The sequence below is a fragment of the Chelonoidis abingdonii genome, chromosome 1 (assembly GCF_003597395.2).
Source record: "Chelonoidis abingdonii isolate Lonesome George chromosome 1, CheloAbing_2.0, whole genome shotgun sequence".
NCBI lineage: Eukaryota > Metazoa > Chordata > Testudines > Testudinidae > Chelonoidis > Chelonoidis abingdonii.
Window position 1 is genome coordinate 366828922 of NC_133769.1, and position 14913 is coordinate 366843834.

General features: G+C 55.7%; 1 protein-coding gene across 13 annotated transcripts in view; it reads right to left on the reverse strand.

Annotated features, from left to right (window-relative positions):
- The window catches only part of ARAP1 (ArfGAP with RhoGAP domain, ankyrin repeat and PH domain 1), a 187946-nt gene that overhangs the window by 41044 nt on the left and 131989 nt on the right, over positions 1 to 14913 (reverse strand). For all 13 annotated transcript variants that reach the window (XM_075061840.1, XM_075061841.1, XM_075061842.1 and 10 more), the window contains 4 exons: positions 11565 to 11747; positions 7551 to 7725; positions 2319 to 2453; positions 1538 to 1673 (listed from right to left, as the gene is read on the reverse strand). In XM_075061840.1, coding sequence (XP_074917941.1) covers positions 1538 to 1673; positions 2319 to 2453; positions 7551 to 7725; positions 11565 to 11747 — 629 coding nt within the window. The remainder of the gene's footprint in view (positions 1 to 1537; positions 1674 to 2318; positions 2454 to 7550; positions 7726 to 11564; positions 11748 to 14913) is intronic.

Below are 14913 nucleotides of genomic sequence, written 5' to 3' on the forward strand. Positions count from 1 at the left end.
ACAAATAGGAGAATTGGTCTGAAATCAACAAGATGAAATTCAATCCAAACAAGTGCAAAGTCCTTCACGGAAGAAGGAAAAATCAAAGGCCTTACCACAAAGTGGCAAATAACTGGCTAGGTGGTCGTACTGCTGAAAAGGACTTGGAGGTTAGAGTGGGTCACAAAGGGAACAGGAGTCGTCAATGTGATGCAGCCATAAAAAAGGCTAATGTGATTCTGGGGTGTATCAACAGAAGTGTGTAGAAGACATAGGAGGTACCTGTCCCTCTCTACCAGCTGGATAACTGTGTCCAGTTCTGGGTGCCAGGCTTCAGGAAGGACAGGGACAAACTGGAAAGAGTTCAGAGGAGAGCAACAGAAATGATCAAAGGTAGAAAACCTGAGCTGGGAGGAAACGTTGAAAAAATCTGGGCAAGTTTAGTCTTGAGAAAAGAAGGCTGAGGGGGTCCTAAGAACAGTCTTCAGATATGTTAAGGGTTGTTCTAAAGAAGGACAGTGATCAGTTGCTCTCCACGTCCACCAAAGGTGGGGCAAGAAGCAATGGGCTTAATCTGCAGTATGAGAAGTTTAGGATACATACTAGGAAAAACTTTCTAACTCTCTGGGGAGTTCAGCTCTGGAACAGGCTTCCGAGGGAGGCTGTGGGATCCCTGTCACCGGAGGTTTGTAAGACCAGGCTGGACAAACCACTGTCAGGGCTGCTCTGGGTTTATTTGGCCCTGCCTCACCGCAGGGGGCTGCACTTGATGACCTCTCGAGGTCCCTTCCCGCCGACACGCCGATGATTCTACAGAGCTGCCTCACCGGCTCCAGGGCCGCTGTGAGAGTCTCCAGTCCACGGAGCGACCACAAAGGACCTCGCCAGGCTACGGGACCGAGCTCAAGAACCCCGCTGACTTCAGGGATGCTGCTCCATATTTACACCAGTGTGAGGAGAGAATCAGGCAACTGTCATGTAAGCCACACCCGGGAATTGCACGCTGACAGCCTGGAAGATGCTCTCACTGCTACGGGTACGAACAGTTATCAGAAGGCTCTGCTTTCGCCTAGGAGACAGCGTTGCTACTTTCACATTCAGGGACAGGTGGTTCGATTCCCTGGAGGAGACAAATTCCTCAGGGACTGGAAAGACCCTTCTGAGACCCAAGCCAAGGTAGATTTAATGCTGCTGCAAGGAATTCCTATTGCGATGCAGCTAACTCACGCAGCAAATGATCCCCACAAAGGTAGGTAGGTCTGAGTCCTATACTACTAATGGGGAAACTCAGAAAAAGGTTTAAGTAACATGTCCAAAGCACGTCACCGGCAGAGCCATGACCAGACACTGGGAGTTCCAAACTCACTTTTTACGCACACAGCTCTAGAAATAGCTGGACGGCACCCATGGGCCCTCCCAATGTCATTAGCACTCACTGGCCTCGCTACTGTTGCTGCTCCAGTCTTCGCCAGAGAGGGGTCATTATGTTCCCATTCCCTGTAGAGTGCTTCTGTGGGCTGGGGCCCCCTGGGGCCATGCGGGGTGGGCAGATCCTTACCCGTGGGTGTCAGGCGGGTTGTTCACCAGGCACACGATCTCCTCCATCTTGATCTCGCCATTAGGCACGGCATTGCGATCATTCTCGTAGTAGCTGAAGATGCTGTCGTTGAGGGTGCACCAGCGGCGGCTGAATTCTACGGGGGACAGGAGTTAAAGGGGGCGCGGCGTTAACTGTGGCTTACGGACCCCAGACGAAACCCGCTCAGTTTCCAAGCAAAAAAAATGGATTGTCCAATGGCCAGGCCTGCAGGTTTCCCCGGGGATCCGAGAGCCAGGTTGGGCTCTTCCCTTCCCACACCTCCACACTGCCAGCAAAGGTTCTGTCAGCCAAATTCTGCCCTCTAGGCCACCCCTGGTCCTGGCACTGGGTTTGCACATTGGAGCTCACAAACAACTCTGTTAATGACGTGCAGGCAGGACTCCAGCTCCCACAGCTGGGCTGGCGCCACAGCGTTAACCGAAGTCAAGAGCTGCCACCGCTTATGCTAGGCATCTACAGAGACATCTGACACCCTACACGGCCTGGGTCACACCCCATCACCAAAGCCACCCCGGGTGCGTCTGTATCCGTCTTGGGGTTTTCTACTCTCTGCAGCATAGGGCTGGGTCTTCTTTCTGTAAGAGACACTTACCCTGAGCCACAGAACGAGCTGCTGTAGCCTGACAGAAGGACAGTGCCACCTCAGACAGCAACGGGCCCTGCGCTGCACCATGCCGCATGATGCTGCCCCAACCCTGCCCACCTCCTCTCCCCAGCAGGTAACCACCGAAGCCCCTACCTTCCCGGGATTTCCGTTCATGCACCAGCTTGGCCATGGAGGGCGTCTTGTGGAGGAAGCCGTTGTGAGTGACAGATGGCAGGATCACCGAGTAGTGCTTCTCCTCGCTGCTCCCCGCTTCCACCTGCGGGATCTCTGCAGTAACAAATAGCATTAAAGGCCAATTAGGTGCATGCCGCGCCCAGCGGAACAGGGATTTGAGCTCTCGCTGGCTAGGAGCCAAGCATCACTCTGGCATTGGCAGCCCAGGGCAAACAGCAACCTTGAGGTGGTCAGGGCAACCTACCAGCTTCCTATGAAAACAACCATTTGGCCACAGGCTAGACGCTGCTTTCTGTCACTTTTCTATAGTACCCCCGGGCAGCCCCAGAGACCACTCTTAGAGCAGGCCCGGTGCTAGCTGTCATGGTGCCCAGCGCTGCCTGTAGGACTCAATCTGGCCCAGAGAGACCCATCTAAGGATGAGAGAGGGGTTCAGTCTCCGGGGCTCAGTTAACCCTTGGCCTCTCTGCCGAGACCACAAACCGCTGTTACGTGCACCCTCGGAGCTGGATTGAAACCAACAGCGCAGGCTGCCCAACAGCCAGCAGCTTGTCAGCTTTCAGACCCTACAGACCCTCGGGGGGGACAGAGCTCAGACACCATATCCAACTCCCAGCCCTCTGAGCGGCCCACCCTGCCTAAGTGAGACGTGTTAACCCCTCACCTGCCAACGAAGAGACCTCAGTCACACCCACAGCATCCTCTGCCTAGGCTGCCCCAAGCCCTCTCTTACGTCCGATAAGCCAGCACCCCAGAAAGAAGCAGAGGGGCTGAGCAGCAATGGCTTATCCCAGCAGGGCAGCCGGAGGGGAGCTCTGGGCTACAGCCCTAGCTTTGCGATGTCTAGCCAGCTATAGGGGAGACGGCTCTCCTGTCTCCCCGGGGGCTGACAGGATGCTGAGACGCGACGTGCTGTGCAGGGTGAAGGGGGTAAGAGACCAGGTGCTCTGTAGGGAGCAGCGTCTGCACGTTATTCCGAGTTTTCGACTGCCCTGCGTGCTGCAGCTGGTGCTCTTAGCAATGGCCGACACAGGCCTTTCCTGGGAGCTCTGGGCTTTGTGCCACCTCACGGCTCTCTCACCACCTACCGCTCAGCACCCCGTCCCCTCCTGCTGCCACCTCCCAAGGTGTACACGGGGCGCTTCCTGCACCCCTTGGCCCGAGCTGAGCTGCCCTCCAGCATCGCCCTGCCCAGCTGCTCTTTACGTCCTTATGAGGAGCAATGCCCAGGTATGGGGGACACCAGCCCTCAGCCAGGTGGGCAGGGGGGTTAAATGGGTGAGTGGAGACTTGCTGTGGCTGGAGGCCGGGTGGTCTCAGCGCAGAGCTGTGGCTATGGCACTGTTCCCGCTGATGGTCGCGCTTAGCCAAGCTCTTGCTCCTTTCAGAGTGCTCAGCGAGGCTCATCTCTTCCCACCAGCCTGGTGCTAAGAAGCAGGGCTGTGGGGGGGCCGGGCCGAAGGCTCCAGCAGTAGGACTGCTAGACTGAATGTAGGGAACCGTTCATGTCCAGGTACGAGGGGGCAGTAAATTAACCTTCCCAGGCAGCACCACTGCAGTGGTACCTCTCCTACTCTGCTGCTTGGGCCCAGAGAAGAGATCCTGGCATAGAGGTCCCCTCCTTGGGCATGTGAGCCCTGGAGGCAGGCCTGGTGGTCTGCTTGGGGGGCTGGGATGACGCCAGTGTGGCAGGGCACATTCAGGGCAATCGCAGAGGCAGGTGGATTGTGTGAGGATTGCAGCAGGGCATCGGAAATGGCCCACCACCAGGCTGTCATAGAGCCCCACAACAATAGCCCTGGGACTGGCCGGGGAGACGCTGTTGTTACAGTCCCTTGTCATCGCTCTGTTAATGGAAGGAGCCGGCGCAATCAGCTGGAGCTCATCTCTCCGAGCTGACAGCTCTGTTGTGCTGCTTCGTGACCAGCAAGTCAGGGGAAGGGATTCCTGAGCTACACAAACTGGACACAGACAGGGCCTGGTTTATCTAACGTAAACCAACTGCCAGGCCGGTGGGGAGACAAAAGCCACATCCTCACACCCTGCGACGCCAGCCTGGGGGCACGGCACTAGTGTTGAATTCACTGCTAACCCTGAGGGGGAGAAAAGGGGAAAAAAAAAAAAAGACTCTCCTAGTCAGGTGGATGGTCTTGGGGCTAGGGGAGCTGGACTCTATTCCCAGCTCCGCCACAGACACCTTGCGTTAGTCATGTCGCCACTCTGTGCTTCAGTTTCCCCATCTTTAAAACAGAAAAGATATTCCTTCCTTTCCTCGCAGAGACACCATTCAAGCTGAAATCAACCACGTCAGTGGAGCGCACTGAGCTCCTCACAGGGAAGGTGCTCAGGAATCAGGGCAGAAGGTCATTCTCTCTAACAAGTATAGGGTGGATAGGGTGGTGTAGAAGCAAGGTCTCTGCCCAGGACTGTTTACAGCAGAGATGCTTATCTGAAACCTTTGGCTCTGCCAGCTGGCAATCTGGGCATAGCAGCTTTGTCGAGAGCTCTCTGCTTCTCCCTCTTTCTGGTCTGGCTGAAAATACCCGGCAAACAGCCCCTCCTGTGGTACTTCAGCCCTTATGTTTTTGGCCTCATTGAGAACCCAGCTGTACAAATGATCGATGGGGGAGACATCAGCATTCAGGCTCTTGCTCTGTGTGAGTTTTGAGCCTGGACTGCACATTCTCCAGCCTGATTTGCCCATTCCTCATAGACAGGGCCCTTACGTCCTTGCCAGAAATGTACTCTGCAAAACCCACTCAGCGCACTGGACTGCAGGCAAACAGCAGGAAGCAAGCCCGGGATGGCCCCAGGAGAGGGACTATTTTATCTAAGAGCTCTCAGATGTCTCTGATTCATCATGCACAGGCTGGAGAGGGCTCCCACCAGCTGGATTTACTTTTGTGCTGACATTTCTAAACTTGCTGGCCCAGATTTCTCCCCCTCTCCTCCCTCCACCCCCCGCCCCATAAATCAACTTCAGGAGGTTTATAGGTCACCCAGACATTATGGTCATGAGCGAGCAGTCTATAGATTAGACTAGAGATCGACAGCAGAGATCGATTGGCCCACACTGTGCTCCCAGGCGTTGTATCCCGAATGATGGACATTTCCTCTCCTTTTTCCCCTCTGCAAAGTCTGGGTCCCTACCCGAGTCAATGAGAGTTTTCCAGAGACATACCAGAACCCGGAGGAAGCCTTTAGAATGAGACGCCCTTTGACTGACTTGAGGATTTTGTCCTATGGAACCAGAGCTGCAGGTGAGAGATGAGCCAGAAGCGAACCAAAACCTGGGCTTGTTTGCAGATGGGCCGTTGTGCTCTAGCGCTAGCGTGCCGGGATCTAACATCGAGCACTGCAGGGCCGCGGCCGGTGGGGAAATGTTTGTGGCGATGCAGGGTGAGGAGGGATTCTACTGAACGCACACAGTAGATCTTCCCCTGGAGGCCAGGATCTGCTCGTATGTGGCTTGACGCACTCATGAAGAGTCAAATGCTGCAAAGCAATGAGCCACGCTGAGCAAGAAGTCAGCTGGGAGCTCGGGTGCTCAGAGTCACATAGGTCAGACCCCAGCAAAGCACTGATGGGGGCAGAAGCCCTCACGGGAAATGCAGAGCAGCCCAGGGCAGAGCACTGCTTTGGTGAATACCAGGTAGCTGATGGATCACGCCTCCCCCAGCCATCTGCCCGAGCACCTGAAAACACCTGGGTCTGTCACCTTAACGCGTGGTCACTTGAAAAACAGACAACCCTTTGCCGCTGGCACTCCATCACCCTGCTGCGCTGAATGCACAGGCGTCCAAGAACCAGCAGCATGGTGACAGCCCACTAGCAGAACCAGCTGGACCTGAACAGCGCGGCGCGGGCCATGGCAGTCAGCAGGCGCTTTGCATCGCCTTTCACGGGAGCAGACGCTGGGGGTGCTGGCATCCGGAGAGGTCCCAGCAATGGGCTGGAAGGCAGAGCTCCACATTGGGTCTCCCAGTGACTGTGTGACTGAGAACAGGCGGAGTGCAACCAGGCAGAATAGGAACCAGCAGCTCCTACCACCACCCAGCTTGCCCTTCCTTCCCACTTCAGCAGAGTCGCTCCTGATTTACGCGGCTGCAGTGAAGAGCCGAATCAAGCCTGACTCCTTCTCATCTCATACTGATGGAGCGCAGGGGCCAAGCAGGGGAGAGAACATCACTTTTCAGACCCCCAGGGGAGGGACTGCAGGCTCCAGCTCCACAGGGCTCCCTCCCATCGGACGCTGCCCTAGATTGCTGAGGCATGCTAGGACAGCACGGAAAGAAGCTCCAGGCAGATTCCAACTAGCCCATGAGAAGGTGGGAGAGAAGCTGCCACTCCTGGTGCCTTTGCAGCTGGGCTGTTCGCTGCATTTTCTCTGGGTAAGAAGGGCTTTTTAAACACAGGTTTAAATGTGTGTTACAGCTGATGCCAACGTACACCCATATCAGCCCCCTCCTCATTCATACCCACTGCCTGTGCTCATACACCCCTCACACTTTCTCCAGAATGATGGGGGAACTTTCCTGGAAGCCTGACCAGAACTAGCCTGATTTCAGCTACACGCCAAAGACTGTGTTTTTGCCAAAGTTGGTCCTTTGGGGCTGAAACCTGAGCCACACTGGGGCCAGGAGGTTTAGCTCTGAGTCAGCCCAAGAGGAGGCAGGGAAGAGTTCAGAGCAGGCCCAGGGACGGGGCGAGGGCAGTTCTGGGTTCACATGGGACCCACAGAACCAAAGCCTTGGCTCATGTGAACCGATACCGCCCAGTTTCAAATAGCTCTGCCAGGGACCTAGCACTCTCCAAGCGAATGCTTCAAACCCACGTAGGATCTCTTAAGAGTTCTTGCAACTTTGCTATCCACACTCGGCCCCTCCTCCGTAGTGCGGAGGATCTCAAAGCACTTGGCACACGTTGCAAACCAAGCCTCATGAGCGAGGTAGGTGAGCGTACCCAGCCCTATTTCACCGATGAGAGAAACGACACAAAATGACTTGGTGCATGACCTTGAACCAGTCAATAACGGAGCAGAGAACAGAGCCTGAGTCTGATGCTGTAACCACTAGCCCAGCCCACCCGTCTCTCTCAGGCAAGGCAAGCTCAGCAGCAGCATTCCCAGACCTCCATCCTGCTCACAGCCCCGGCTTGAGGGCTCTGCCTGGTCTCACCTGCTCCTCTTACCTGAGTTTTTGTTATGAAGCAGGAATTCCATCTGCAGCTTCTGTCCAGCCTGCTCGGCTAAGGCGATGGGGTTCGGGAAGTCGGGGTCCCCGGAGAAGCAGCTCACCTCCGCCCCGCAGAATACCAAGGACTGAGTTTCAGCCAGGTCGCTGGTCGTCACCGTAGCGCACAGGGCCTGCAACAGGTCAAGGAAAGCAACAGATGAGTCCAGTCACCGCTGGAGACACGGCAGAGCATCAGCAGAGAATGACAAAGCCCCCTCACCAGCTAAAACCCAGAGCGGGGCAGGCTGGGGGGGCTTCGAGCTGAGCTCAGCAAAAGAGTCTGGAAACCAAATATGGACAGAGGCAGAAAGCGCCACAGGCAAGGGCTGCTGACTGCTGCAGCTGAGAGCTGGCTTCCAGGCCAGCCGGAGAGGGAAAGGGGCTTGAACTGGGGGAGAAAGTTTGGAGCAGCTTTGGTTTTAATCCCTCCTTTACAGAGCCCTGGATGAAGTCATACAGCGAGAGGGTGGGATGGCCTCTGTATAGAGAGAAAACAAGCAAGCCCACATGTGGAATTCCAGAGCGCCTCTCCAACTGCCAGCCAGCCAAGAGAGGCTTAGGGCGGGGACTGGACTTCCTAAGCAAACAAAAATACAAAGCCCAGGAGGGAAAGCGGCTTGCAATCTGATACGGCCAGCCTGGTTTCTGTTGTTCTGCAGCCCAGTCGCTGCTCCCACGTAATCCTCACCACGGGTGTGAAGCAAAAGGAAAAAAGACAGAGTTCAAAAGTGAATTATGCTCCTCCCACTGTCCCCCCAACTTGGCCTGGAGCATGGAAAAAAAAATCCCCTTTCCCGCTTGGTGCCGTGTCTGTCACCAGCCATTACCAGTGAGGGCTTCAAGGTGTCTCTTAAAGGGACGCTCAGCATAGCTCTCTGAAATTTGCTCATTTAAAATATTTCAGTTCCCTGATGGAGCCCCCGGGAAATAGCCTGCCCTGAAAGAATTCCTTTAGAACAGTATCACAGGGGTTGGTCTGCTATGCTGCAGTGTTTAGGAAGGTCATTTGGAGGCCCCCAGGGTAACAGTGTATCCCCCTCTGGTGGCTGGTTCTTTAGAGGATAATTTCTTACTACCGCTACCAGCCAAAGAAGTTATTCCTCTTGCTCAAGCGGCAGAGGTCCGGGCTACGGTGCTAATGATCCTTCTGAAGCAGTGATTCTGAGTCCCAGTAGACTTCACTCACTTGGTGTGAGCGGCCAATAACAGGAATTAAGTAACACAAGTAGGCAGCACAATGTGTGAATCATATTGCCCCCTAGTGACTGAGCCACTAGAGGATAACAGCCTACTACTGCTAGAGGAGCTACTCCTTTAGCTCAAGCCTACTTCGGTGCTGAAGCGCCCTGGTTCAAAACCCGCTGTCCACCCATGGCGCGGGGGGGAGAGGGGTATTACGCTTGGGCCGACCACTCCTGCCCCCTGCCCTGCAACGCTTACAAGCTCGGCCAGCTTTGCAAGAGGAACTTGTAATGAGCTGGGGGCTTGAAAGCCATTTGGTGTTCAGGGACTGTCAACACCTGGAATAGACCAGGGTCCCCATGCGATTCCTAGCCGCACACACACAGCGATCATGGCAAAGATGCCTGCGGGAGACCCAGCCCTCGAGTTGTTGTTCAGTCAAGATCAGTTCTTTTCAGGCTGAACAAATCCACTAGCCCTCAGGGAGGATGGGATCTAGGCCAGATGCAAGTTTCAGTCTGTCCTGTTCAGACCTTTGTACTGGACTAAGAGATGAAATGAAACTGCCAGGTCCCTGGATGGTCTTGACATTTGGTTCCCAGCCTCTGTCCCTACAGGCTGCAGCCAAGGCCAATACGCACCTGGGGCAAATACTGCTAGAGCACCCCTGCCGCAGCAGTGAGACCAGCCTTGCCAGCAGACTGCGTATGAGGCATGAATGAACAGGATCTGAGGTACAGGGATGGGGGCTGGTGGGGCGCAGGAGTGGATGGCTGGCCTGGAGGACCGGGATCCTCAGGCATGGTCTATCCCCAGCATTATGAGGGGAGACACTGGCCCCGTGGATAGGATCATGGGAAGAAAGCAAATGCAGCATTATGCTCACAGAGAACAGGCCTGGGTGACATGAGAACGTAAGAGTGGCCAGACTGGGTCAGACCAAGGTCCATCCAGCCCAGTGTCCTGTCTTCTGACAGTGGCCACTGACAGCTTCCCCCAAAGGGAATGAACAGACCAGGTCATCACCAACTGATTCATCCCCTGTCGTCCAGTCCCAGCTCCTGGCAAGCAGAGGCCAGAGACACCATCCCTGCCCAGACGATGTGCCGGGGATGATGCCAGAGGTCCGGGTGGGAGGGGGTGAGCCAAGACTCCAGACCCCGATGTTCTGATCACTCCATCCACCCAGCTCCTCCTGCGGTATCCTGCTGGATTTGCCGAGCGGATTATTTTTAGTTTGTGCCTTCTCCTTTCTTTCCAGCTCCAAGAAAGAGCAAAGCTCCAGCCATCTCCCTCCCAACCAGCCACAGCCCAGGGAGGACCTGGGATCTCAGGACTAAGCGGCCCCCAACCGGCAGAGTGGAGATGCAGCCAGGGACGGATCCCCTGCAGAAAGCTAGGGGGAGAGAGAAGAGAATCTGAGCGCTGTTCAGAGTGGAAGCCTCTGCCTGAACTGGAAGGCACAAGCTGCCATCTCTGGGACAGAGAAAAGGAAGGCGTTTGTGCCAGGTCTCCTCCAAAGCCAGCCAGGGTCTGCAGGGAACATTATACATTGAATTCGGTACTAAGGCTGGTACTAAGGCTGCTGGCCGCAGACAGACCCTGTGGTTCTCCAGAGCTCTCTAACTCCTAGACAGAGTCTGCACGGCCTCACCTAAGTCCTGGCCTGGATTCCATTGCCATGCAAGGAGCCTTCTGATTGCCCCACAGGGTCACTGCAACGTGAGAACTTAAAGCGTTTGTTTACCCCACACACTTTGATCAAGAGCTCAGTGGGCACTGCAGGTGCTAAGGAAAAGAACTGGCAATTATACAGACCCCATCTGCCACAAAGCAAGCTACAGACTGTACACTGGAATCACTTCATCCAGGTCTGAAATGCAGTCACCTCTGGGGTGGCACACAGCAGCTACTGAATAGCACACAGCAAGATTTCATGACACGTTACAACCATACCTGAGACACTGCAGAGGGAATTTCAGGGAGACAGAATGTTATTTCTTAACTGGAATTTGGCCAGAACAATTGGATTAGCCTCCCAGGTTGAGATCTGGGATCTCTTGGCTAAGAGCAGGCCAGGCGTCAGTTTAACATCTATTTATTGAAAACCAACATTTAACCAAGCACCAGGCAAACTACCTGACCACCCCACAGAGCCCGACCTGAGCCACCCCTCCCCCCGGTGCATCACACCTCCCCTGTATACAACACACACATCACAGACAATAACACTGAGCACGTGTCGGTCAGACAGGAGCATGCCCATTTCACAGATGGGGGAAACTGAAGCAGGGAGCCAGGCAGCCTCTTCTGGGTGATCAACCTGCAAGACCTTGGAGCTGATTTCATAGATTCATAGATTTTAGGGACAGAGGAGGTCAGACGTGAGGCTCACCACTTGGGTCACTGCCTGGGCTCCCACAGCTTCTCCTGCTATCGACTGGAGCTGTGGGTACCTGGCCCCTCTGAAAATCAGTGTCACCATCCGTGGCCCATTTGTGAACATTTGTGCTTTGGCAGCTGAGCAAAGCTCCCAGAGCGAGTCAGGCAGAACCACCCTTAGGAGATCCCAGCTCCCAGGCCTGAGCCCCTCCCACTAGGCCGTGCTGCCTCTGCAGAACACGAGGAGGAAAATCCAGCGTTGAAGGAGGCTCTTTAGCACGCAGGCCCTGGGTGGAGAAGGCCCCACCTGCTCACCGTCTCCAGGCGATGGAGACCCCTTGCCGGGAGCGAGGCCTGCAGACCGGTCCTCCCCCTGAGTGTGATCTCGAGACCACTAGGCACCAACCTTGTTGAGCTCCTCCTGGTTGCCGAAGAGTGGGTGGTAGCGCCGATACTTGCCCTCCTTGTACTTGGCTATGAGGAAGCGTCTCCGCTCCTGGCTCCCACTCGCCACATGGATAGCCTCGCTGGGGGGCACGTTGGCTGCCCAGAACTGATTCGCCACGCAGTTCCCAACCTGGCAGAACAGCTGGGGATAAAAAACAGTGATGGCAGAGTGAGCGGCACAGACTGGCACCTCTGTGCCAGTGCCACCGCCTCCCCATTGCCCTTCCCGCATCCCCCATGGATCTCCGCTGGACGCAAGACAAACCGTGTAGGGCTGGTGCCTCGCGCAGCTCTGGGTGTGGTCAAAGGGGGAGAACAGCGCCAACCTGCCTGTCATTAACACTCAGTCCAACAGCCCAATGGCTCACCCGCAGGGCACGTGCAAAGCCCGTGTGTTCCCTGAGGCTTTTCCCAAGGGGTGGGCTGAGTGAGGAAGGTTGGGCTAGGGGCCTGGTGCGCATGGAACAAAGAGACAGACGGACAGACAAGCAAATGAATCCCAGGAACTCCTACAGCCTGGATTCAACAGGAGATCAGACGACGTGATCTCAGCGGCCCCTTCTGGCTCTGTAGTGTACCAACCTATGAATCGGAGATCAGATACCATGGGGAGGGGCAGCAGTATAAGAACTAGGGGTGGGGGAGAGAGAGCTGGTAACTGAATGCCCCAGCACGGATGTGGGAGTCCCGTTTGCTGTTCACATGTGAAATCCCCCATTGTGTGGTGTCTGCAGACAGACATGGAGACCAGCTAATCGTCAGGCTGTTCGTTCATCCCCCCGTTCCTTCAGCCAGACTGGGATTGTTCCCCGCCCCGAGGGCCCTGGCTGGCCCAAACTCACCTTTCCTATGGACCCCAGTCCAGAGAACACCGCTCAGCCGTTGAGCCTATGGTCTGGCAGGGCAGCCAATCCCCCACCCCCTTTCCTGCCACAGAATAACCTCTGTTGAGCCACACGGAGGCTTGCCGGCTCCAGCTGCAGGTTACAAAAAGGACACTGACGTTTTAAAGCGATTGCTCCTCATTTTCACCCAGAGCAGCCTCTGCACGTTGAGTCACACATTTCCTTACTGATGTTCTTCCTCCTGCACTGGTTTGTACATGCTGGTTTGTTATTAAAGGGCTGCTCATGAGTTCCAGGCCACACACACTGGTTTGTTATTGTGGGGTCGCTCACAAGTGCTGGTCTGTATCCGCTGCTTTGTTATTGTAGGGTTGTTCACAAGCACAGGGCTTCACATACTGGTTTGTTATTGTAGGGTTGTTCCTGAGCACAGGCCAAGGGCACTGCTTTTACTGTTGGTGGAGAACATAAGGAAGAACAACGATGCAGATTCCAGGAGAGAGTGCAGGGTGTGTGTCTGACTGTCTGCACTGCCCTGGACACAAAATGGCTGCCTGACTCAGCAGTGAACAGAGCCCTTTGTAATTCAAAAGGGCAGTGCACAGAAAACACCATCATCACCACAGCTAAACACTTCCCAAGGCGAGAGCAAGTATCAGAGCGGGGAGAGGGAAGGGACTAGAAAGTCAGGAGATGGTCTAAGAAGGAACTGACAGTGGTGGAGGGTCCTGGTCTCTCTCTGGGCGGAGAGGGAGCTGCGGAAGTACGGAGGGGGGTGAGATCTAAAGGGGGAACATCCCCATTTTGCTGTCAGCTGATTTCTCTGCACGTCACATGGTGGGGACCATTGGGGGTTAACGTAGCCTTGGAGCAGGGAGAGCAGAAACCTGCCACCCACAGCTAGGGAGAGCAGCTGGAAGCACTTTCAGGATGCGGCCGTGGGATGCAGGCGCAGGCAGGAGCTGACTCTGGGGCAGGGGAGAGGTGTCTGGAACGCAGAGGCCGGACACAGCCAGGCTCCAGGTGGACACGGGCCGAGCTGCAAGCAGCTTTGGCCACCCTGGTAGCAGATGAATCTCCCAGCATGCCGCGCTTTGCTTCCAGATCCCATTGTCCTGGAGAAGGGTGGGGAAGGCTCAGTCCCTGCCTGGCTGCTCCTTGGCGTGGGGCCCTGAGTCTGACTGGACGGTGAGGAGAAACAGCCTGCCTGCGGCTGGGAGCGCCGGGCTCCTGATGGGAATGACTCAGGCAGGCTGACAACTGTCTGGTTTCGCCTCAGAACAGCCAAAGTGGGGACAGTCCCTGCAGTGTGTGATGGAGGCAGAGCCGTGCTGAGGCCTGTGCAGCCAGTGACCTACCTCCCACGAGCAGACGCTAGGTCCAAATGTCAAGAGACGGCAGCTGTCTCAGATGAAGGCGGGATCCCCGAGTGGAGAACGCCCTGCCCGGTCACAGGTGCAGCGACGGGGAGGACGAGAGGAGACACACGACCTGCCCCAGAACCTCGATCAGAGGCTGTTGGCGCAGGCGTGCTGGCTGACCGTAGGGTGCTCTCGCAGACAGCCAGGGCCCAAGCTATGCACGGCTTTGCAGAGCCAGGCCCTCCCTTGTGGCTAACATGGCTTCCCAAATGGGCAGCTCCCTGCGACACATTCAGCCGTCACCCCTTCGGTGGGCCGTCACCGTGGTGGGGGGGTGGATGGGGAAGTGAAATGGCCCCTGCACCAGATCAGGTGGAGACGCAAGAGGCAGCCAGGGGTGTCTTGGGTGCCGGCACTCTCACATTCATCTGACGAGGTGGGTATTCACCCACAAAAGCTCATGCTCCAAAACGTCTGTTAGTCTATCAGGTGCCACAGGATTCTTTGCTGCTTTTACAGATCCAGACTAACACGGCTACCCCTCTGATACTTGTCAGAATGCAGCGTTGGCTCCGTTCGTGTCAGGGAATGTTTATTGAGAGCATCCAGGTGTTAGGTATCGACTGGTGTCTGCGTCCCCCTGCCAGCTCCCTCCATGCTTCCACCAGCTTTGAGTGCATAGTCAGACCCCACCGCCAGATCCATGTGCTGGATGTGTACGGTCCTTTCTGGTGTGTGGAGAGGGTCGGAGAATGTCAGTAACTCGCCAGAGGCTTTGGGTCTATTGCAGGTGGGATGGGTGAGGTTCTGTGGCCTGCAATGCGCAGAAGGTCAGACTAGATTATCACTGTGGGTCTTTCTGGCCTTAAAGTCTCTAAGTCTAGGGTTTGCAGGGAACACAGCAGTGGGGTGGCCTGAATCTGATTCAAGGGGGAGGTGCAAGAATCCCTTCCTGAACTCACCAAGCACAAGGCTGCCTGCCGAGAGCAAGAGGCAGCCATGTTGTGTCCTGCTCTGTGCAGATTATCAGAGGAGATGCATATGCACACTGTGCTCTCTCCTGCAGACCCCGGTTTTGTTCTTCCTACTTGCGCTGCACTCT